This window comes from Epinephelus lanceolatus, chromosome 12 (assembly GCF_041903045.1).
Source record: "Epinephelus lanceolatus isolate andai-2023 chromosome 12, ASM4190304v1, whole genome shotgun sequence".
In the NCBI taxonomy this organism is placed as follows: domain Eukaryota; kingdom Metazoa; phylum Chordata; class Actinopteri; order Perciformes; family Serranidae; genus Epinephelus; species Epinephelus lanceolatus.
This window is the reverse complement of record NC_135745.1, coordinates 3,929,925-3,955,137: the sequence shown is the minus strand read 5'-3', so window position 1 is coordinate 3,955,137 and position 25,213 is coordinate 3,929,925. Positions and strand designations below refer to the sequence as shown.

Sequence of the window (25,213 nt, the reverse complement as noted above, 5' to 3'; positions counted from 1 at the left end):
ATGCATGATTCGAAGCTCTATCCCAGAGCCCTTGAATGTTCCGTTCCACCGCTCTGAATGAGACGCGTCGACGTCAGGAGCACTGACCAACCACAGCCAGTAATATTAACCAATCATAGCACAGTGAGGTGGGACAAGGCAACACAATGTAGCCTCCAAAATAAAAGCGCTAAACACAAATAGAGAAAGTGCTTCCCCAACAACCTTAGCACAGAAAGTAAAACACCTTTGGAGAAAGAGAAAACTCGAGGGAGGGTGGAGATGGGGAAATGACAAAAAAAGAACAAAAAGTGTTGATAGGCTTTTTGTTGTTGTTACGTAGAAATATGCCAAATTATATGGATGACAATCCCAATACTAAATGAATACAATTTAAGAGTCAACATCCGAGAAAAAGGGCGACTGAGATGAGCCAAATATTATCGATCCAATGTTATTTTTATTTATGATAACTAAAAACACGAGTTCTCAGTCAATAAGTGTGATGATATATTGTCTAGTAAATTCCTTAAAGACCTAGTATTTGTGGAACAGCATTGTAAGGAGAACTGTACAGTGTGCTAAAATCTCACATCTCAAAAACAGTATGGGTATGAGTAACTGAATGAGGAAATCCCATGATTTCTAATATTAATTAAAATGAAGCCATGGAAGACATTGTACAGTGTGTTTACTTTTATTTTTGCTGTTCATTTGTTTGTTTATTTTCTCGTTTTTTTAGTTTTTTTTTACCTGTTTTCTGGACAAATACAATTCGCTTTTATTCTGAAAAGACATGACCGGAAGTTTTAGTGTCGTCCCTACTCTCGAAACACTGAACGTTAGTGTGATGTTGTAGTGAACCGATACTGGTGGGGAAGCGGAAGTGAACAGCGAGTAACCAGCGTGTGTATGTGTATGGTCGTGCTGCTGTGTGCTTCAGATTCAGTCGGCTGATGGTCATGATGCTGGAGAGGAGCAGGGTGACAGTGGTGGCGGATGTCTTCTTCAGCAAAAGACTCTTAGCTGAGGAGGAAGAGAGAATTCACTGTCGCTGCTCAAGAGCCTTCGTACAGTAAGCCTCTCATATCTGTTTATGTCCACCAGCAGTTACTGATGTGGATATGTGATGATAGGCGCAATTGAAAAGCTGGAAAACAGTACTGTAGTGTGATGTGTGAATGGATGGATGAAGATGTGCAGGTCTAGGTCTTCATCAGTTTTTCTGATTGTGTTCTCTGACTCTGTCCAGGGATCGGGAGCTGTATCGCTCTGATAATAGATTGCTCTCATTTGATGTGGCAAACACTGCAGTCCGAGGTATGTATATAAAGCATTCCACTTGGGGGTCCGAGGCACCTTTCAGATTACACTGGGCCTTTAGTTTAATTCTGAGGTTGTTCAAATTCCCCAGCTGAGTCTGAGGTTGTCCACTGATTGAATGACATATTAACATGACACACACACACACACACACACACATATTGCCTAACAGAGTGAAATCAAAAGATGTGAAAGGATGACTCCATCTGAAACAAACTTTCCCTTAACTCACAGAAGAAGCAGATGATGAAGAGGAGGAGGAAGAAGAGGAGGCTGATGGTGTGGAGAAGGGCGTGTTGGATGAAGAGGCTCAGCTGATGGCCAGCATGGGTCTGCCCTTGGCCTTTGCTAGCTCCTCTGACCGGAGGAGAGTGGTAAGTCTGACCTATTGCTGGACATTCATTTGAACAGCATGTCTGTGTAGATGTGTGAATGAGCCTGTTTTTGGTCATGTGACAGGGGAGGAGGTCTAACAGCAAGCCTGCCTCATTCTGGGCAGAATCTGCTGAGGAAGAGGAAGATGATCAACAGGCTGACAATAAAGGTATTACCATTCACTTATAGTTATCATTATTTATAATATGAACAGGCTACTGAGACCAAGCAGGAGGGTTCATCCAAAAGTAAATGACCAGGTAGCTTGGCTACATCCCCATTATTAGGCTATGTAGCAATCATGTTTAGATGCATCAGTTTGAAGCTTGTTTCACAAAGTAACACTTTTGCCCATAAAGGAAGCAAGCTTGGATCAACAGCAGTCTGGGCCCTCCCTGCTTTATAACTTCTTGCTGGAGCATCTCAGGCAGGACCAATCAGTAACACTTAACTTTAAGGAGATGATTTTAACTGTATGAATCTGTATATTTTATTGTTATTATGTGCTCAGTGTTGTGATGTTATTTGACACTGCCTTGTGATTTTTCACCTAGCTGATGAAAATGAAGAGTGCATATCACCAGCGGATGGAACTGGAGAGACCCAAGCTGCTGGCTGGGAAACATACTGGGGTAAAGAGGATGACATGAAAACTGCAATGATGGACACATGTACACTGTACACTTGTAGTATAAACCCAATGAAATATGATGCTTTCCCATATTGGACTATATCAGAGGCATACAGCGGCAGTACGTTAATTCTAGTTAGCAGTTACAATGAACCAAATTTATATGACACCATTCAAATAGTTTTTGAGATATTTCAGTCTGGATCAATGTGGTGGATTGATAGACCAACATCCCTGGAGCCACGTCATTAGCTTAGCTATCAAAAAGCCTAAACCATGTTGTACGTAGGTTTTATACTAAGATTTTGGAGATACCAAAAAATCTCACATACTGTTATCACAAACTTAATAGCATATTAGTATGGAATTTTGGGCACAGTCATTGTGTGACCTCAGATTGGACCTTTGGTCACATGATACCACGTGGTTGTGTATGGGATTAGGAGGAGTCAGAAAAAAAACATTTCAAACTTCACTTATTAAATATTGCCGCTTTATTTTAATCCATTTCCGGTGTATCTCCTGAAGCTCAACAGGGTGAAACTCTGCTGTGGAACAGCTGGCTGGAGAAACATCCAGAGACTGATCCAGGAACAGTGACTGCTCCTTGGGATGACCCAGATACAAAAGCTGTCTGGGACCAACATGTCACAGAGACCTACTACTCCTACTGGGAGCAGTTCTCATACTGGTCAGCACAGGGCTGGACCACTGACCAGTCGGTCTGTAATGGGGACGCTGGTGGAGAAGCAGCAGCAGGGGTGATGGACAAAGACATAGAGGCACATCCAGAGGAGTGGAGTGATGGACAGACTGGGGCTGAGAGCCAGCAGAGAGAAAAAGCAGAAGAAGTAACAGCTGTTGATGATGATGCTTTGGTGTTGAATGATCTCTTTGGACAGAAGTGTACATTAGGGACAGGAGGGAGGTGTGTGACTGACTCACAGACAGACGGGCAGCGTGTGAGTGTGTCTGATACCAGAGAGCTGTCAGAGACAGAGCACTGTGGCTCTGATCCTCCTTCTGATGGTGGGAATGATCACAACAGACCTGCTGCCTCTTCACAGCAGAACACAGCTCAACATACAGGTAATAACTTAATGTCTATTTGTGTACAGTTCCAAGAAATAGTCAGTGAACTACTTGGATTTTGCTGTATTTTAGCATAATATAATCATAAAATATGGTCTGACACTCTTCAAAGTCACAACAATAGACAAGCTACATCTGCCTGGAGAAACAACTGCATGTTTTGGTGTATTTATTGAATAATTTGCTCAAACATTCAAAGACTGGGAATTATGTAGTACTGAATTGTGGAGTAAGACCAACAGGACGATCAAAATCACATCTTTTTTGGACCCTTATTTTACAATTTATCAGTATATTATTCAAATGATACCTTGCTGTTTTAGTTTTTACTACTTTCATTTCTCTCGCCAATGTCAGCTAGGATAGGCTCCAGCCCCCCCCCCCCCCCCCCCCCCCCCCCCCCGCGACCCTCAAGAGGATAGGTGGTTACGGAAATGAATGAATTAATGAATTAATAATTTAGTATATTTATCTTAGACTCAGTATCATATACAGTAGTTGTAGCGAGGGGATGCGTTCCGATTTGCATACTTTTTCTTTTCACTTGTAGTAGGCACTGCAGCTGCCCTTAAAAGGTATGTACTGTTATATACAGTATGCACACAATCGGGACAAACTACTGTCTCATAACATTACGCCCTGAACTTTGACCCTCTTGCCCATATATTGGTCACCTTGGAGATAAAACAAAGTGGGGTTCACCGAGCTCACCAGAGATGGAGATCAGTCAAGAGAGATCTGATGTTGTTATTTTGCAATAAATAATAACCGCATACATAGTAGTTTATAGAATATTATATTCACAATAATAAAATTATAGAGCATTTCTCTGTTACTGTTATTTAATACATATGCTCTTTTCTTATTGGTTATATTTGTGATTATTTTGTTTAATTAAGTAATTAATATTCCTATAATAAAGTGGTCATCAGTCATCCATCATTGCGGCTTCTGGCAGATTTCAACAAGTTGTCAAAGTGTCATCTGTCTGCAACTCAGTTGATGTGACGAATCTTCTGCTGTGCAGAGGATTGTGGGTCAGAATAGCCAGGAAAGCATGCTGGTTTGCATACTGCAAAATCCGACCAAATGAAGTAGAACATCCAGATATTTTTGGCATACTGCATCTGACATAATATGTATTGGGACATACTAAATCTGTTTCTGGCGTACTGTATAGTATGGATATTGGAACGCACAGAGGGTTTTGGAATAGTGCCAATTAATGTTATGTGCTTGTATGTTTTGACTCAGATTCCCAACAGGCTGCTGGTAGCCCTGACAGACAGCATGGCTCAAGGAATTATATGCCAGATAGAGAAGATGATGATGATGATGACAAACCTCCAGGAGGAGGACTAGCCAAAATCAAACGCAGGTAAGTTTGTGTGCTGTGTGTGTACATTTGGAGCTACCTTTGATGAGGAGTAGGTTTTTGAATCTGTTTTTTCTTGTAGAAAAACTGCCTTTTTTTAGGTGTGCTTTTTACCCCTTCAAAAATACGTCATGTTCACTAAGAATTGAATGAAAAAAATTGAGGGTCACTGCACCTGTAGCAACCAGCAGCACAACCAGCACTGTGTGTTTCAATATTTATTTCACTGACAAAATTGTTTTAGTCTCATCAGAGTCTAATAGTTATTTTCTATGTGCTAGAGAATCCTGATTTACTACATCTCTTCAAGAGATTTAACATCCTTCCTTCTGGGCCGAAACAGGTTTCTGAAAATTAATTGCAACAGGTATAAAACTATTTTTCATAAACACTCTAAATTCTAATAAACCATAAACTTTGTGTTGGTTCCACACACAGCCAAGCATTTCAGCTTGTACTTATTAGGGCCCGAGCACCACATGGTGCGGCCCACTTGACATGCTGCTGTGTTGTGCTATGGCCTATTCAAGTCCTGGAATTTGTTATTTACGTGACAACGCCTGAACGCAACATAGGCTCCACTCCAATTGAGTGTGTGTACAGTGCTGTGCTGCGCTGCTGTGCGAGCAGCTTGTTAGACACTGTCCATAACAATGACTATGTCAGGTAACAAACTGCGTCGGACTCGGGTTGGGTTCGGTCAGGAAAATGCGGCCTGAGCCGCGCTCTAGTGTGCTCACCTGTAAGTGCGTGCACGTGTCTGTGTGTTTGTGTGTGTGTCTACCCATAGGGGGGTGTCGCCCAGGGCGCCATTTAGGCTAGAACTGCCACTGAGTGTGACCTTGCAGCCGTCTCATTCTTGTAAAAATGATATCTCACAAAAACCTTGAGGGAATTTCTTTAAATTTGGCACAGATGTTTGTATGGACTGAAGATTAAACTAATTGGAATTTGATGGTTGAAGGTCAAAGGTCAAGGTCAGTGTGACCTTACAAAACATGTTTTTGGCCATAACTGGCCATAAGAATTCTTACGCTTATTGTGACAAAACTCCACATAAATATCTAGTAGCATGTAATGATGAAGTGATGACATTTATATCTAAAAGGTCAAAAGTCAACTCCACTGTGACATCATAATGTTCTGCATAAAACACTTTTCTGGCCATTACTCAATATCATCTCAGAATCAGAAGGACAGGAGACATTTGGTCAGATACTGGTGACGCTCATCTTGGGTGTCCATCTTGGCAACTTCACTGAAACATGATAATATTCTGAAAAAAAAATTTGTTCATTTATACGGACAGGCATCTACACAGACAGCTTTTACCCCCAATGAATGAACAAGACGGACGCAATCAGAAAGGAAACGCATTGATCCTTTTGCCCCTTTCTGCAGGGACGAATAAAAATCCCTTTCATGATGGAGTCAAATGGATCATGTGCATAATTAACCACAAAACAAGCAAATACTTCACTTAGTTTATCATGTTAAATGTCCACAATTGTATGAATGCTCCAATGCATTAACCAATCTTTGTGCATAATCACACAGCCTGATATACCCTGGCGAACACAATGGGACTATTTTCTGAAAGCACAGAGCAAAGAAATGTCTGTTTTTTTCTCCTTCTGCTGTCAGCAGGAGCAGGGATTTCAGCACCACAGACAGCACGCGTAAAAAGACTTGACAAGCGTCTCCTTTAAATGTGTTTGCTGCTAGAGAAATTATACATAATAAATGAAAACAGTGACATATTTTCATTAAAAAAACAATGAGTTGAACGTTCATTTCAAGCTTTTGTAGTACAACGAATTTCAGAATTGTGCGAGTGCGGCCGGAGAGCGGGCGACAGTGTTTGATGCAGGAAACTCGATATGGACTTGAAAATCAATTTCAGAGTGGGGGTGTTTCGGAATGGAGGGCTGTCCCCTGTTGTAACATTGTGCGCACACAGCCCTTCACCACCTGGATCCTAAAATAAACACCTGTTTTATTACATAATCATGCTTCCGTGTTGCGTCATTCATTAAGATCCGATATTCCTATCATTCAAATAACAAGAATTGTGGTTTAATACTCTTAATTATAACAGCCAACTTATTGAAAAATGTCAGGTTTAAATCGGGCTCGGGCCCATAATTACAGTTAATTGGACGGGACGGCCGGTCCCGGACATAACGTGCTCAGGCTGGGTCGGGCTGGAGTTTTTGGGCCCTATCTAAGCTCCATTAGCCGCTTTCGTGGAAAGGGGGTCAGTACCGGGGAACCCACATCCACTCGTTTCCCCTGAGCCGCCTCAAGCAGGGGCGGAAATCCCGGGGGAGACAGGGGGGACATGACTCCCCCTTCAGTAAAGCTGTACCCCCCTAGAATCATTTGAGACACAATTAATAATTTTTGAACAATGCAGTAGTATTTATTAAAAGCACAATGTAAGCGGTGCTCATTATAATCTCGCAATAATGTGCTATTTAAATCTTAAAAGATTTAGTCCCCCCCTCCCATTCCTAGTAGTGGTATATCCCACACTCTTTCCAACGGGCGGGGCTGCTTGGCAGCAGTAGCCGTGTGGCTGGAACCGCTGCTCACATCGCACATCGCAGGGTAAGATGTTCATTCACACAGACACAGTTTAACTTACACAAGTTACAACACATCCCATTTACTGTTACAACAAGCCCCAGGCCCAGGCTGGGAATATAAACCGTCTGCAACATTTCTCCTGCATTTTTCAAAAGCCTACTCAATTACGAGTGCTGCTAAACTAAAAGCTAATGATTAAGCTCAGAGTTTAGTGATAGAGAGGACAGGAGAGAAAAAAGAGGGAGAGGACAGGACAAGAGCAGTCAGTGGCGGAGCAATGGGTACCTGTCTGTAGGCTCTCCACCTGTCAGTGAGACAAACATGAAAGATGTGCAGTCTAACTGAGGAGCGGTCATTACGAGCGACTATTATGCACGGTTGTGGCGGAGCGGCTCGTATGGGTACCTGTCTGTAGGCTCTCCACCTGTCAGTGAGACAAATATCAAAGACGTGCAGACGAGGAGCGGTCATTACGCGCCACTATTACGCATGGTTGTGAGGTGCGCAGCGGCGGATCTCACAGCACACTGTTTATAAACCAGTTTACCAGTTTAATTGCAGGAAATGTTTAGTTTTAGTTTTAGTTTAGTTAGTATAGACATTCACACTGACTGTTGGAGAGATAGAGAGAAGATTTAAAGCGTCAAATTGCAGTAAAAGATGCTGTATAACAGACAGGCTACAACTTTTTTCCCTTGTCCCCCCCTGCAATTATTCTCTAAAATTTTACTGTTTATTGTCCCCCCCAACTATGAAATGGGATTTTCGCCCCTGGCCTCAAGAACTGCCTGCTCTCGCCTTGCAGCTACGCAGAGTCCCTGACTCCCTGTCACTGAGTTCTTCTCTCCATTGTATCGTGGTTGCGGCTGTGAACATCTGAAGTGGTCAGTACGAGAGCCATTTGCACAAATAAATCAAAGCGTGGGAAATAATTGTATGTGGAGCACATGTTTTAGTATCTTGTGTGCTCGATTTAGTATCTCGTGCACACAAGATAGTTTTTTTTTTTTAATTTTTTTGGGGACTTTAGGGGCTCCGTACATTAATAATGTCATATCTCAGGAACAGAAGGGGAGACATTTGGTCAGACACTGAATTGGTGACACTAATCTTCAAACTGTGCTGATTGTATAGATCTTCTGTGCTGCTGCAGGGAAGATGTGTGTGAAGCATCCAGGTTTTCACAGACATGGATGTAAACTAGAAATTTGACTGGTGCACAGAGGCATACAACCACAAGGTAATAATTCTAGTTCCTGTTTGTAGTCATGAGCTGGATGTGGAAGAGAGTCCACAGCTGACACCAGAGGAAGCTTGGAATAAACTGGGACTCAAACACAACCCAGAGCCACTGTAAGTCTGATCCATTCATGCTGCCTTTTTAATTTTTATTTATGTATATTTGGTTCTGTTTGCCTCCCAGTTGGTCTAACGCTCTGTTGTGTCCACTGGAAGTGTGTCAGAAGTGACAGAAATCAGAAGTGTCCTCCAGCAGTCTTTTCTTCAGCAGACACATTTTAATGCATGCCATTTTGTATCTGTATGTCGTAAATAGTAGCATGAACACTGTTTTTCTGTCTCATCCCTCTCTTTTTCATGTTTCTCCTACTCTGTCTCTCATGAGAGTAGTAGTTGAACTGTATATGTGTTAAAACAAGGTCAGTAACAAGTGAAATACATTATTGAATATTCATTTCATGTTAATTAGCAATAGAAAAGGCCAAACTGCACTCAGCTGCAAAAAGTTATGGACATGCTGGTGCAAGAATATTGTAAGGGCAATGTCTTCTGTGACTTGGACCTTGAGATGAGGCAGGTAGTGACTGCAATGCACAATGCATGGTACTAACAGTGGCCACAATCCATTCTTGTGAATTTGCCTTGAGTGTATACTATATGTATTATGTAAAATGAGTGATACTTAAAAACTGTGAAATTTACATTTTGCTATTGCTCAGAAAAAAAACATGGAGGGTAATTTTTTCATCCTAACTAGTGTAACAGAGATTATTGAACAGTAACAGTATGGATGCAAATTGTTGTGGTGTGTAGACATATTGGAGCAGTTGTTCTACAGTAATTGTCTTTCTGGATGAGGTTGTATTTCTGTTTGTACCTCAGGTTCAACAGTGTGTTCAGCTTTAAAAGCAGTGCTGGTCAGAAGCCTCGGAGGCAGAGGTGGGCTAAGAGAGCAGTCCGCAGCATTGGCAAGCACATCAGGTTCTCAGAGACGTGTGGAGATAACAAACAGCCACAGACCAGCACCACCCTCTGCAAGGTACCACCACCTGTAAACTCTTGAAGGGTTACCACTGTCTTAGACAGAGTTGTGGTTTGACAGGAGCTCCTGATCTGATTGCTTGGAATGGACTTATAGTTGGTAAAGTAATCTGTGCTGACTCAACTTAGCTGCTGTGTTGGATATTTCCAACCAGACAGCTGCAGGGTCCTGTGCATCCATCTACTCTTGGTGTTGCAGGCAACACTTGTCGAGGGGGATCCTCACTTGTTCCCAGACCAGCTGGGCACTCTTCACTGAAAACCTCTCCATCTCTCTTGACTTTGAACCTACGATTCTGCAACCAAAATTTCCAAATACATCACAAATTTTTTACAATTCAAGGTGCTTCTTTCCACACACCTAAATTCAGATGGACTTTGTGTATGAACCACAAGTGTTTTTAAAAAATGGCAGTTTAATTGACCATATTCATTCATTCATCACCTACATTTTGAACAGTTCAACTTAACACTGACCCTGAATGCTCTTTATGTAGCTCAACACGTGTTTGGGCATTCCAAATATGAGTTTGTCCTCGAATTATAAAAAAAGAACAAGTGAGAGATTTCTCTTCATCTCTCACCACAAACTTGAATCAGAACAAATCCCCAGTGTTCCTCCTGCACCAGCATCAGGCTGAGGGGCAACTCACTGCTTGGCCTCCAGGCCACATCCACACTAATACATATTCATTTTAAAACATCAGTTCAAAATGAAAACTCTCTCTGTACACAGGAGCGTTTTAGCTAGGGGTGGGCGGATCGATACAATAGAGTGTGCCAGTAAACCCGGAACTCCGTTAGCACTTTTAGCACTTCCAGTTCTCTCGTCTAAAAGTCAATACGTTTTTGAATGGGATTTTGGTAAAATGCCTCAAATAAGGTCTGTGGTTAACAAAAGCTTAAGCGAGTTTCAGGCTTTTGTTCTACGACATAAAACACATCAGTAAATACCCTACTTGTGAATTTTGAAGCTTTTACGTGTCGTAAAAAAAGGCGGTTGCTAACAAGTTGCTCAATACGACTACAAACCCTGTCGGGGACATTAAACGTCATCAGCCCCGAACAGACGAGAGTGCTGGCAGTCCGCCATTACAGCTTCTTATTTAGCTTGAACAGTCCGATTTCCCCATTATACAATGTTTTCAAAATAAAGCGGCCGAAATCAGTTGAAAGCTTACTGGGGCTGAGTCATGCGACCGTGATGTAGTCATGTAGTCCGTTAAAGCCTAACGTTAGCTTTTTACTTCTGGCGATCGCATTTAAGCTTCAAATGTCGTATGACAAGTGTTCATATGTGAAGATTATCTCGCTGAACAAAACCTGTAAGTATCATAAACTTGTGTTAGCCACAGAGCTTATTTTCTGACATAATCCAAAATGCAATTCAAAAATCACATTCACTTTCTCTTCTGGGAACCAGCGCAATGCTAAACTTCCAGGTTTTGACGTCAGCCCTGGCACACTCTATAAAATCGATGCTAAAGACACAGCATTTTCATTTTGAAGATCAGTCCTAGTGATCCTAGTGTCAATAGGATCGACACTAAAACAGGGGTCAGTTTCTCTTGTCTACTTCGTACCTCTTTGTATTTCAAGAGTCAAACTGTATGTGCAAACAATGTTCTGTTGTCATGAATTCATCTAGTGCATGTGCTATTTCTCAAACAACATATGCGTCACATATGCACAGAGCGCTGTGGCGTGCATTCTGACAGGCTGAATCCAACACATGATAGCAGTGATGGCTTAATGAAAGAGGGGAAACAGAAAGAGAACTGTTTGCCAGAGTCCTGCACAGGTCCATTTTTGAAAACCTGCATCCGACCATACCCGTAAAGCTCAGTACCAGAACCTACCCCTTACCTGTTATTTGTCTAAGTCAAAGCCGCACCCACCCACACTCATTAATAAAGGTCCCGTGACCCGACCCACACCAGTGATTTAACACACAGGCAGCAGTCACTAACATTAAGCTGGGTTCTCCGTTCTTGAATTACAAATCCAGTGGATGAAAAGTCTCTTTCATTGACTGCTCATGATGCCGGAATGGCGGAAACATTCTGCGCAGTTACTTAAGGTTAGGAAACATTTCAGCATGCTCCACTACAAAAGTAAGGCCCTGTTTATACGACAACGATTTCAACTGAAAACGGTAAAGTTTACTTGCGTTTTGGCTGATCGTTTACACGACAGCGGTGTTTTGGGTGCCTGAAAACGCAACGTTTTGAAAACAGGTTCCAGAGTGCAACTTTTTGGAAACGGCAGTGTCTCCATTGTCATGTAAACTTGCAATATGCAGTTCCTCTGAAAACAGAGACTTTTCGCACATGCGCATTACGGTTCCAGTCACTAGGCATGCCGACCGTCACAACAACAAGGCCGAGCTCTGTTTGTGCTGCTCACCCTGTTGATTTGAAGTGAAGTGTAGATCTGTTACTGTAGCAACTCCACCTCGTTGTCCATCCAGACAAAGTTATCAGTGCATGCTTTCGCCAGTGTGTCTTCTTTGTTTTGGTTTGTAATCACCATGTTGTAGAGGAAGGCGCTTCAGCGCAGGCGTATGGCGTCATGCCGTGGTGTTGCTTTGCAAATTTACACTGCCACCCATTGGCCTGGCGTGCATACTACAGCGTTTCCAGTAGATTTTGCGGCTCCGTGTGAAGGGAGATCGTTTCAATAACGTCGTCATATAAACGCAGAAGTTTTTTAAAACGCAAAGGACAGACTTTTCCGTTTTTAGAGAAACCATTGTCGTCTAAACAGGGCCTAAATGTCAGGGGATCATGTCACCATTTCTTTTCTGAGCTCTCAAAGAGATCGCACCTGTGACCTGTAAACAGTAAATGTAAGCTGCTACAGTGTGAGCTTTCCTTCTCCTCTTGTGACTGCACTGCACACTTGTGTTACATCATAAGTAAGTTTGGCCCTTAGGACTGTACTGTTATAAAAGGAAGCATCCACATTACATGACAGATAATTAATTACCTAAATGTTGGAAATTTATATCAGTTGGCTGCAACCCTGCATATTGATTTTGCCTTGCTTGGTGTTTTAAAGATGCAATGACAATATTCCAAACTGCACAGTGTTCCACTCCAAAGTTTCATCACCCATATCAGAGCATTTAAACTCCTCGTCAGCATTGTCTTGTGTTGAGTTGTAGGAGAAACGGATGGAAGCCAGGTATGTTAAACCACCTGCACTGATAATCTATGGCAGTCAGAAATGGAAAGTAGCATAAAGTTTTATGAGTTTGAATGTTACATGGAAGACTTATTAAATTAAGACTGTTTCACAGGTCAAAAACTTCCTTGAAAAGACTCAGAGGGAGACCCAGATGACTCCATGTGACCAGGGTGAGATGGAAGGAGGAAGCACAAAGGAACCTGAGGACAAGCATCCACATCTGAGAGAAGTAATGGGAGAAGAAGAGAAGAGGAGGAGGAAGAGGATGAAAAGTGAGGGTGTGGAAGAAGATGGTTCTGACACTCCATCCAGTGTAGTTACAGAGAGAAATCTCAGCTCTTCTACTGGGACTGTTGATAGTGAGAGGGAGGAGGAGGAGGAGGAGGAGGAGGAGCAGCCTGGTAGACAGTTAACATGTCTAGAAATTCCCGAGTTCCTCATGCCCGACGCACCTGAAAGCAACAGTGGTAAGCAAGCATCTGCCAGTCAAATGATTCTGATGGCATACTTTTGTTTTTAGAACTTATTGTTTGTAGTAAAATAAGACCATCCTGATGAAAACTGTTGCAGTGTAATGCTGAAACGCATGTGTGTGTGTGTGTGTGTGTGTGTGTGTGTGTGTGCGCGCGCGCCCAGAGTTGATGGTGAAAAATAGGAAGAAGCCAAAGAGTAAGAAGAGGAAGCAGCAGGTTCCAGCAGAGATGGCAGCTGAACCAGAGCTGGCTAAATACTGGGCTCAACGCTACAGACTCTTCTCTCGTTTTGATGAAGGGATCAGGCTGGACCGAGGTCAGTCTGCACTCAATAACTAATATGTAGTCAGAAGGCAGTCATTAATATTTCATTTACTTGTTATGATAATGAAGTCTTTATTGTTGTGCATTTTTTAGCATCTTTTATTTCACATATTGTACAACCCCAGTCCCCCATTTCTCGAGGAACAGTTGTAAAGAATTTAGGGATATCACCATCTACAAGTCAGTCTGGCAACAAATTTGACAAATGTTAGCAACAGTAATGCTAAGACACTGTTAATTATGAAGTACTTGTTTGAGGACATTCTGACTTAATTATCGTTGACAATGTTTAGTTTTTTATACTTATTGGGTACTACTGATTCCAAATAGCTCAGAGAATTTTAAAATGCATACCAAACAGAAGTTCAGGTCTCAGGAGCATATATGTGAATGTGCAGTAGTTATCGTTGCAGCTTGTCACAGGTTACAGCGTGATGATTAGAGGCATAATGGCAGGGCATAAAGGTCCAGGTGTAAAAAACAAAAACAAAAACAACAACAACTCAATCATTTAGGATTTTGCTAAAAGAGAAGGAAATCACCTGATGATTTATATGTATAGATCCCAGGGTACTTTTTTTTATTTGGGAGCTGTTTAAATGTGTAATGTGTAATTTGTGGTAGATTTTAATTTGAACTATTGAACCATTAATATTGTATACTGAATCTGAATCTCACTCTGAGTTAATGTTTTTCTTTCCAAACTAAAGAAATGAGAGATCATTTTAATTTTTACTGAATATTTGAAGGCAAACTGTGACAAAACTATATCACTTACTTTGTTGCAATTCTATTTTCTTAAACTAATGATTAATCATTGCAATCTGTTTTTATATAAGTTTTACAGTGTCCCAACTTTTTTGGATCTGGGGTTGTACTTCATCACATTTTAAGTCACCTCATTTGCAGAATCACATAAAAAGATTGGGTAAACTGTACACAGCAGAGTGGAGCTGAAGACATGCACCACATCAGCAGCTGAGGCAGAGAAGATGTTTAATGGATAGGTTCGCATTGTTTCTAATCTAGCTTGTTACAGTACTTGCATGTGTTAGCAACACACATTAAAAGCGTTACTGGTCAATGTTATTGTTCCTCCTGTCCATTCTGGCTGCAGAGAGACATGGTTTCATCTTTTTAGAACCAGATTCCCTCCTTGCGTTATTATCCCTCAACTGTTTCAGCCAGGATGGAATGTAACTTACAAGACTGATGATGCTATGATTTGTTTAACTCAGAGTGCTGATGTCCCACCAGGGGCAATTTGTGCGAACAGTTTGCCTTACACACATACTATAACATACAGTAACATGTAGACTCATAAATAGATGACTAATAAATTTAAAAAAAAGAATATAAAGTATGCTTAGGAGTTTAGTGGAATAAAGGAATCTACAAATAATAAAGTTTAATAGACTGATTATCAATAGAGGAGATTAAAAAAACAAAAGAATAAAATAAGTTCACAGAGAATTTAAAAAACAGATTGCAGAGGGAATAAATGTTTTTGAATAGTGGTTAGTTTTACAAACAGGTAAAACGTTACGATAATTTTACCTTCAAGAACATGTTCAGAAGAAGCTAAAATACTTGAAGCTTTCTGGAGGATTTTTTGACTGCAAAAACAGGTCATGTCCTCTTGTGTCACTCCTGTGATCTTAGAGCAGATTTTAAAAATGCTATTTAGACTGTATCTCTCTTTCATTCTGAGGCCGTGAAACCAGCAGATACATAAAAAACACAGGAGGCTGTCATATTCGTAATATAATATAATATATTATAATAGAATTTATAATATTTTGCCATAACTGGGTAGAGGACCTAAGAACTTGGCTCATGATGTAGGGGTGCAGAAGGTCAATAATATACTGTGGAGCCTGGCCATGTGGGGCTCTATTAGTGAGCACAAACATTTTCAACTGAATTCTAAAATCAACAGGAAGTCAGTGCAGAAAGGTTGAAATAGGTATAATATGTGATCGTCTGTTGGAGCATGTTAAGGGTAAACTAATGCATCAATTGTGGCACAGTGCTTTACAGCATGTTTACTGGGCAGTAAGGTAAGTGGAATGGAAAGTGGGGAAACCCAACAGCTTAGTGGCTTAAGGAAAATCTGGATTTGGTATCAAGAAACAAGTGGCCACAACTCTTCAAACCTTGGACTTCAATCATGTCATCCTTGAACCCACCACATATTATCAAGACACATTCTTATGAAGTGTGAATAACCATGAGCAAATTAAAGGATGCATCACAAGCAAATAGAGCACACTGCTTTTAGCTTCACCTCCAAAAACAACAGAAACTTTTACCACCCACAGATAGTGCTGCTACTCAGTTTTGCCTCACAGGGCTTTACAACATACGACATTCCTCTGTCCTTTAGACCCTCACAGTGGATAAGGAAAAACTCCCCCAAAAAAGAAAGAAAATGGTAGAAACCTCAGGAAGAGCAACTGAGGAGGGATCCCTCTTCCAGGACGGACAGATGTGCAATAGATGTCGTACAGAACAGATCAACATAATAATTGTCGGTCATCCATATGACAACATGATACATAAAGAGAGGGAGAGACAGTGAGACAGAGATGGAGAGAGATGCAGGGCAGACAGTGATGATAATACCTACAATAACATTATTTTTTGTAATAATATAATAATAATTATAACAGTAATTTTGATAGTTTATGTTAGAAGTATATATTAATATATGATAGCATATGTATGTGACAATAATAATCATATGTGTATAATAATAATGGAAGTATGACTAATAATAACAGCAGTAGTAGGAGGCATCAGGCAGGACCAAGGCAGCACAACCGCGACACATGATCTGGGCATAGCTGCAATTTGAAGGAACCTGTGAGACAGTGGAGCACAAATGCTCCAGAGAAAAAGCCAAGTTAGTGACATGCAGTTGAGCTGAGTTAGCAATATGCAGCAACAGGACATGAATGAAGAAGAACCAACTTTTCAGAAACTGAGGAGAGAGAGAGAGAAGGAGAGAAGGGGCTCTGTGTATTATACTGTAGGAGGTCCCCTGGCAGACAAGGCCTATGTCAGCCTAACTAGGGGCTGGTCCAAGCAAGCCTGAGCCAGCCCTAACTATAAGCTTTATCAAAAAGGAAAGTCTCAAGTCTAGTCTTAAATATGGAGATGGTGTCTACCTCTGAGACTGAACCAAGAAGATGGTTCCACAGAAGAGGAGCCTGATAGCTGAAGGCTCTGGCTCCTGATCTACTTTTGGAGACTTTAGGAATCACAAGTAACCCTGCATTCTCAGAGCGCAGTATTCTGGTGGGATAATATGGCACTATGAGCTCTCTAAGATACGACGGAGTCTGACCATTTAGAGCTTTGAAATTGAGGGGAAGAATTTTAAATTCAGTTCTGGTTTTTACAGGGAGCCAGTGCAGAGAAGCTAAAACAGGAGAAATGTGATCTCGTTTCTTAGGTCCTGTCAGTACTCGTGCTGCTGCATTCTGAATTAGCTGGAGAGTTTTTTTAAGACTTTTTAGAGCAAACTGATAACAGGGAATTATGGTAATCCAACCTAGATGTAACACATGGGTGGACCAATTTTTCTGCATCTTTTTGGGACAGGATAGGATCATCTGCATAACAACTCCAACTCCAACGTACCTTTCCTCCAAAACAGCTGACTTCATTCCTTGGTCTTTATAACCAGATAAGATCAGGGTCCTAGTGCTGTAATATATGGTTTTGTTCTTCTTACAACCAGTTTGCACTCTAGAATATGTTCAATCTTAGCTGAAACAACATGGAAATGATGCCCCCCTACACTCCCAAGCCCCCACTCCCTTTTTTCTAGATCTCATTTTGTTATGAGTAAGTTGTGTATTTGTATGTACAATATATGTCTAATTTAAAAAAAAAAAGAAAAGATAAAAAATCTGCTTATTTCTCTTAAGGAAAGTAATTATGAGTATTTAATTGCCATGTTGGTTTACTCTGTGGTCACAGACCAGCTTGGCAGATAAATCATCATAAACTGATCTAATGCTTCATTCTTAAGAACATCAGCATACATTATAATTAGTTTCAGTCATTATCTTAAAGGTCCATTTTGTAGGATTCAGGGAGATATATTGGCATAAATGGTATATATCAATCAATCATTTATTTGTGACTTATTATGAATTATACAAGCTACAACAAATATGATCCCATCAACTCCTTTAACTTGTGCACTGCAATTTAGTTATTTTTGTGTCTTTTAACATTGTTGGCTGCTGCTTTATGACAGTCCGTGTTCCTGGATGGTTCTGGTAATCCATGGTTTCTGGTTGTGGAAAGATTTAACCGTCCACACATCCCGACCTCAACAACCATATGGTCACTCTATCAAACACGAGCAGCGCCGCTATGCAGCTATCTCTGCACAGTGCATAACGGTGATACACAGCAGGAACAGGACAGCACCTCACATTCCCACAGTCACACCCGCCCTTATTCACTGTAAGGCACACGCCTCCTCTCCTTCTCTCACCAGAGTCCTCTGCACCGCAAGAAGAGTTTTAGGGAATCAAAGGATATTACAGTTCTTGATATGCTGTTGGAAACTGATGCGGTCCAGTTTATTTCTAATGTTTGTACGATGGCAAGCAGGATGCTAGTTTAGCTGTTGCCCATCTCTTTTCATCTTCCTTGATGTTTAATAATGTTTACTTTGAAAAAACCTCAACCTGGCTAGCTAGCAGCTAGCTAGCTAGAAGTCAGCAGAAGGAGAGTTTACAGACTGGGTAGTTTACATCCTCATCCCTTTGAAAGACACACAGCCACATGCCACTAACATCTAACACCAACCACATACAGCACCGTTAAGACTTGCAATATAGACAAAGGAACCTAAATATAGCACAAATTTAGTAGAGCTGACCGAGAGGTGACTGGAAGTATTCATGTTGACCAAACATATTTGAATATACTAGGCTGGATTACTGCAATTCCCTACTATCAGGTTCCTCTAATACATTTTTAAAAACTCGCCAGTTGATCCAGAATGTGGTGGCAACTGTACTGACAGGAACTAAGAAAAGAGATCATCCTGTTTTAGCTTCTCTGCACTGGCTCCCTGTAAAAACCAGAGCTGAATTTAAAATTCTTCTCCTCAGTTACAAAGCTATAAATAGTCAGGCTTTCCTCTTTGATGAAGCTCACAGTTAGGGCTGGCTCAATCTTGTTTTGGACCAGCCCCTTGTTAGGCTGACATAGGCCTCGTCTACCAGGAGACCACCTATAATACACAGAGCCCCTTCTCTCCTTCCCTCTCTCTCCTCAGTTTCTGAAAAGTTTTTTCTTCTGCATTTCCTAGCATTAAAGTCCTATTACTGCATATTGCTTCTTCTCTGAGCCTTTGTGCTCCACTGTCTCAGGTTACCTCAATTTGCAGCTACGCCTGGATTGCGTGTCATGGTTGTGTTGCCTTGGTCCTACCTGATATCTCCTACTACTGCTGTTATTATTACTTCTACTGTTATTATACATATATGATTATTATTGTCACATACATACACTAACATATATTAATATATAGTTTCACAAATGGTACCACAATTACTGTTATAATTAATATTTTAATATTATTACTAAAATGAATGTTATTGTAGCTATTACTGTCTACCCTGCATCTCTCTCTGTCTCAGTCTCTCTTTATGTATCATATTGTCATAAGAATTACTTTAATGTATTATTGTATCCACATACGGTGTGGGATAGGGCCATTCGGTTTTTGGACACTGTAGTTCTCCTACTCACTCAGCACAAGGGAGAAGTTTTAGTTGGTTGCAATCTACAACCTCACCACTAGATGCCACTAAATGCTACACACTAGACCATTGGTGTGGGATGGATCAGCAGCACTGATATGTGCCAACGCTTTACACAGTGAAATGACACAGATGACAGTAACAGACAGATTGTAACTGAATCCGTGTTGTTTGTTTGGCCTGGAGGGCTTGCTGCTGTTCAGTTCCACACTGAGAGGCTCTGAGAAATGCATTGTGCTGACTTTTAAAAGCATGAACAGTAATCTGGGATAATATTTAAGATTTGGGGACATTATTGGATGCTGTAACAAAATCAGAGCTTTCTCACTAATGTCTAGGGTTTTGAAATAACCTAATGGCTCTGTTCTAGTAAAAACTGAGATTTCATTCAGCCGACTTGGCAGTTTAGGAAATGCTTTAACACAGATTCTGTCTGACCCACATATCAGTAACATAGTCATGTGTTTCAGAGGGCTGGTTCTCTGTGACGCCGGAAAGGATCGCTGAGCACATCGCCCTCAGGGTAGAGCACAGTTTCCCTGACTCTCAGCTGGTCATAGACGCCTTCTGTGGTGTGGGAGGAAACGCAATTCAGTTCGCCCTTACTGGAAAGAGAGGTAAAGTGTGTGAGCGTGTGTATGTGCTCGCACCTCCATTAAATTCTAATAGTGAATAATATCAGTGTTGACACCTTTCTTCCATCAGTGTCATTTTGTCGAGAGCTGTGCCTAGGTTTGATTTAATCAATTAAGTACTGAAAGGTAAAGCAAATGTATCAGAGTCAGCCATTTGTGACTGAAATGATTATTTCTGTATATATGTTTCTTACCCTCGTTAAAATCTTTCATCATTACAGGATGGCTATGGTTGATAATAGCCTTCTGAGCTACCATTGGACATTACATTAGGCAGTATTATCGGCTGATATAATTTTATCACAGATAGGTTCATCTGACAGTCTTTGTCCACAGGAACAAATTATGAAAGGCAGTCATGAGTATAGCAAGGAACTAGGTTATGCAAGGCTTCAGTTCAAAAATAATTTTCTGAATCCATTGAAAAAAGTCATTCAGATAATCCAAGATACTTGTAGTAAAAGTATGTACACTGTAAGAAAAAAAGGTAAAAGTTAAGAAAACTTTAAAAAGTAAAGCAAACCGCTGCAAAGCCTTTTTGAGTTTTCTCAACTAAGGGCTAATGTGTTGTATCAACATAGCAGAGGTGGGAGTAAGTCACACGTGCAAGTCTAAAGTCATAACCTTCAAGTCTCAAGCAATTCCCAAGCCCCTGTGGTGATAATCAAGCCAGTGAGGTCGAGTCCTCGCTATAAGTCAAGCAAGTCACAAGTCAAGTCATACTCATAAACTCAAAAAGATAACATAACATAAACTGCACCCATCTGACAGCTGTAGTTACTCGTTACTTGACAAATTAAGGTTTTACACTTGAAACACATGAAAATCATAAGTCATCAAAGTAGTTTTAAATGCAGAAACATTGCATGTTTCCAGCTTCACAAATGTGAGGATTTTTGCTGCTTTTGCTTTTTGTTATTGAATAATTTTTATGTTGAGGTTTGAATTGTTAGGACAAAACAAACATTATGAAGGTGTTACTTTGGGCTCTGGGTAAGTGCGACTCTATATCTCACTATTTCCATGAGCCTCTCCTCATCCAGTTTTTGTCACATATGAGACACAGCAACAGAGTTCTCTTTATGCATCCATGGTGAGGAGAAGAGTTGAACTGCCACAGGAGCAGAGAAAAAGAGCTGCTACAAGGAGCTGGAATGTACAAGCAGAGAGCAAGTGGGGGAAAATGCATTTAATTCCGTGGGCGGCAAGGCTGGAAATAGGACAGTGGCCTGAAGTGCTGCAGGGCAGCGTGCCCAGGAGTGCTGACGTGCATTTTGCCACTGCCGCTGTAGGGTTGTACATTGAAAATAATAGAGATGTATTTTTTGAGACACAGCGTTCGCTGCCACTGTGTTTTGGCATTGACAGTCTAAACTCTGAACTGGCCCCTGGTTTGAATGTATCCATTTAATCCTGTGATTGACTGTCCAGTGAGTCCTCATGCAGCATTGTAAATGTCCCAGTCCATGTGCAGACATTCCTGCAAGGTAAAGAGTTCTCACAGTCTCCTTCTCCCGCTGTGTTTCTTGTCTGTGTCGTACTCTCAGTGCTGGCCATTGATATTGACCCGGTACGGTTGGACTTGGCGCAGCACAATGCTACAGTTTACAGTGTCTCTGACCGAATCGACTTCCTGCAAGGGGACTTCCTTCAGCTGGCACCCCATCTCCGTGGTGATGTTGTCTTCCTGTCACCACCATGGGGAGGGCCAGACTACCTGACTGCTGAGTTGTTTGATATCAGGACCATGATGCAACCCGATGGATATCCTTTGATTTAAAACAGAGAGAGTAAGAGAGAGAATGCTATAAAAAGTCTTTAAACATAGATATACCTGGATATAGATAGATATAATCTGTCTCAAAATATTCTAATCTATAATCAAACCAACATTACTCATGGTAGTGAAGTGTGGGGTCCTCTTGTCAATCAAGACTTTGAAAAAATGGGACAAACACCCAATTGAAGTTCTACACACTGAGATTTGTAGTATAACTAATAACTAATAAAGTACTTAACTTAACTTAACTTATACTCAGAGTCTGCAGGAACACCCCTAACAATGGATGCCAAGCTGAACTCAGCCAGTTCCCCCTTTTAATTAGGATACAAAAAAGAGCATCAAATTCTACACCCAAAAGCATGTGACCCCAACTCCTACTATTACAAAGCTCTCAATCGCCATGGGGAAAACATAGAGAGGAGTCCTAGGCTCACCTCCTCTAACAGCGAAAGGTCTCAGGACAACCCTCACATAATCCAGCCCAACCAAATTACATCTGAAGAAAAATAAATCTACATCAACTATCTACCACAAAACCCCAAACAAACTTCATTGCTATTTGGCCCTAAGCAGACAGCACACAATGGCAAACTATCTGACCACTGTGACAGATCAGAAATGGAGAACGACACTAACTATGTACAGACTCAGTGATCACCTGATCACCATAGAGACTGGCAGACACAGGCTGCCTAGAGAGGACAGGCTGTGTCAGCTCTGCCCCCAGAGACAGATAGTGACAGAGCAACATTTCCTGCTACAACGTAGCACATATGAAGACATCAGGACAAGGTTCTTTATGAAAATTAAATGTTAACTGCAAGATTTTGATACATTATCTGACCAGACTGAAATAATACATCGATGTGGAGAAAATAGTGTTAGTGCCATAGATGCAGCAAGATATGCATGTCCTAGCTAAAGAGACAACCAACACAACAACACATAACAGCTGGAATTAATTTCCTCACAGATCACACTCTGCCTTTTTGTTTAGTCCTACATTTCATGACTTATTTTTTCTGTCTGTGATGCATTGTTAATAATTGTTTCTTCAATAATTTATTTACCTATTATATTCCATTGTGGTTAACTGAATTCACTTTCAGAAATCGAAATTGTGCTTTGGCAACAGAAATGAAATGTCATACCAATGAAACTTATTTAATTGAATGAATTGAAATAGTAATGTTTTTGTGTTTGTATTAAATATTGGTTTCATTCTTAACAGCAGACACATTTAAGATTTTCCGCCTGGCAAAACTGATATCAGACAACATAGTGTACTTTCTGCCTCGCAATGCTGACATGGATCAGGTCTGTATGTTCAGTCTTTGTATGTCTGGATGTATGAGTGGTGAACAGGCCATTAATTACTGCACAAGAACATTAACATTATATACTGTGTGGTATATGCCTGCTTACCTGGAAAGGTGGGAAAGCCAAATTTGTTTTGCCAGTGGATTTGTCTATCCAATTTGCTTACATGTATTTAATTTATCGGTAAGCAGATGGCTAAATAAGATTAATAAGATATTCACCAAATTTGGTACAGTTAATCTGACATGCGTATTTAAAAGGTTTATTCAATTTGGAGAACGCACTGGTACGTACCTTGTACTGATAATATATTGGAGGATGTAATGGAGGGGCTTATCAAATTCATTAACCATTAACAAAACTGTTACAGCAGCACTTAGTGATAGATTTTCACCAAAGTTTGGATGGTGCATCTGGAGCAGATGGGTGTGCCAGATGTGGGGGATAGCTACTATTGAGATACTGCACATGCAAAGATCAAAGTCATAATAGTTAAAAAAAAACTGCAATTAAGGATTCATCTTATTATTCCTGAAAGTTTATTGACCATCAGGTTCCAAAATGTTGTATTACAAATATAATGGTCAAATAGATGAGCATGTTTTGTGGTTCTGGTTTGAAGATTTCTTGCTCTCACATTTTACAGTTGTACATTGTGACAGTTTGGACTGCAGAACCAGTTGCAGATAATATTTGATGGAAATAATGATAATAATCTGAGAACAAACAATAGGGTACTAACTAGGGTTACAACAACATGAGATTTTTATGGTACAATAACTGAGGACAGTTATTGTATCTGGGGCTGTTATTGTAGTATAATAACTACAATAACTGTTTCCCTGAGTTACTTTGTTATTGTCGGTTACAGTGATCCTTAAAGGAATGAAAACAGAGTTGTTGTTGGGGTTTTTTGTTTTGTTTTTTTGCTAAACGCTTTATTATAATTGATACTTGAAACCATATTTTTAATGGAAGTTTGTGTAAAAAGATTTGACAGGCAGCTAAGGATGAAAGATGCAAACGCACAGCTGAGATTCTCCCTTCAGTTACATATCTTTGTTAGTACCATTGTTAAGCAAATAGTTTTCACACAGGGTGTATGATTTCACGGTATACTGCTGCAATCCTAGTTCTAACACTGCAGGTGCTTGTTTACTATACCAGATAATGCCATTTTAATCTGAACATTACTGAAATTACTAACTGGATCTGCAACAACAACACAACAATCTTTGTCTTTGCTTTCTATTCTGGCCTGATTTAACATTATTAACCAACAACTGTGTAATAAATTATCATCTCCATGTCTATGTCTCCACAGATAGCCTCTCTAGCTGGTCCAGGAGGGAAGGTGGAGGTGGAGCAGAACTTCCTCAACAACAAGCTAAAGACAGTGACTGCTTACTTTGGCAGCTTGATAAATTAACTCTGGCACAGGCGTGGACATTAGGATTTTCCTCCACTAAATGAGAACAGAACAAAAATGTATTTCTAATCTATCTCTCTGTTTCTAATAGGAATCCATTCAAATACTAAAGAGTACAGTAATTTGACTTACTTTTTTGTACTTTTACTTTTTATATTTCTGTCATAGACAAGAAACAAGTGAATCTGATGATCTGCAGATAAATTTACTGACCACCCTGCATGTTTGAGCAATGATTAACTCTTGAAAAAGACTGTTAGTTAAGAGAGATTTTTTTCTGAGTAACAATTTAATCATATTCTTTTTTTATTGCACATTACAGCTAATAAATATGTTTTTTAGAATATTGGCTGTCTTTTTAATTATTGATATGTCAACATTTTATTACACTATTTAGTTTTAGGCCTGGGCCCCATTTCAGAAAGCAGGATTAGGGAAAACTGAGTACGTTAAGCCCGAGATGAGGGAAAGTTTTTCCGTTTCATAAAGCCAGTTCAGCGTAAACCTGAGTCAGTTACTGCTGGCTCGCAGGTTTGCTTCCTCTAAGCCTGAGGCTGATCGCCTGCTGGGCGTGTAGCTGGAAGGAGAGACATGGCGTGTCCTTTTGTGAATGAAGTCGTGGAC

At 40.6% G+C, this 25,213-nt stretch overlaps 1 protein-coding gene across 2 annotated transcripts; it reads left to right on the top strand.

Moving 5' to 3' along the window:
• Nucleotides 1-814: 814 nt before the first annotated feature.
• On the top strand, nt 815-24,935 carry tgs1 (trimethylguanosine synthase 1). 2 transcript variants are annotated; one of them, XR_004502936.2, is made up of 15 exons: nt 815-1,054; nt 1,232-1,299; nt 1,537-1,676; nt 1,762-1,846; nt 2,232-2,309; nt 2,837-3,397; nt 4,655-4,778; nt 8,631-8,717; nt 9,486-9,642; nt 12,946-13,300; nt 13,470-13,622; nt 19,893-20,039; nt 21,605-21,847; nt 23,072-23,157; nt 24,485-24,518. XR_004502936.2 is itself a non-coding variant. In XM_078172882.1 (15 exons), the coding sequence occupies exons 1-15, from the start codon at nt 936-938 to the stop codon at nt 24,587-24,589; spliced, it is 2,475 nt and encodes an 824-aa protein (XP_078029008.1). In that variant the 5' UTR covers nt 816-935; the 3' UTR covers nt 24,590-24,935. The 2 variants fall into 2 exon arrangements, 1 of the variants encoding a protein (XP_078029008.1); XM_078172882.1 differs by having other exon boundaries at nt 816-1,054; nt 21,605-21,823; nt 23,081-23,157; nt 24,485-24,935.
• Nucleotides 24,936-25,213: the final 278 nt, after the last annotated feature.

Coding starts and splice junctions, on each gene's coding strand:
- tgs1 (XM_078172882.1), top strand. CDS start 936: ATGGTCATGATGCTGGAGAGGAGCAGGGTGACAGTGGTGGCGGATGTC. Junction 1,300..1,536: donor GGCAAACACTGCAGTCCGAG/GTATGTATATAA, acceptor CTTAACTCACAG/AAGAAGCAGATGATGAAGAG. Junction 2,310..2,836: donor TGGCTGGGAAACATACTGGG/GTAAAGAGGATG, acceptor TATCTCCTGAAG/CTCAACAGGGTGAAACTCTG.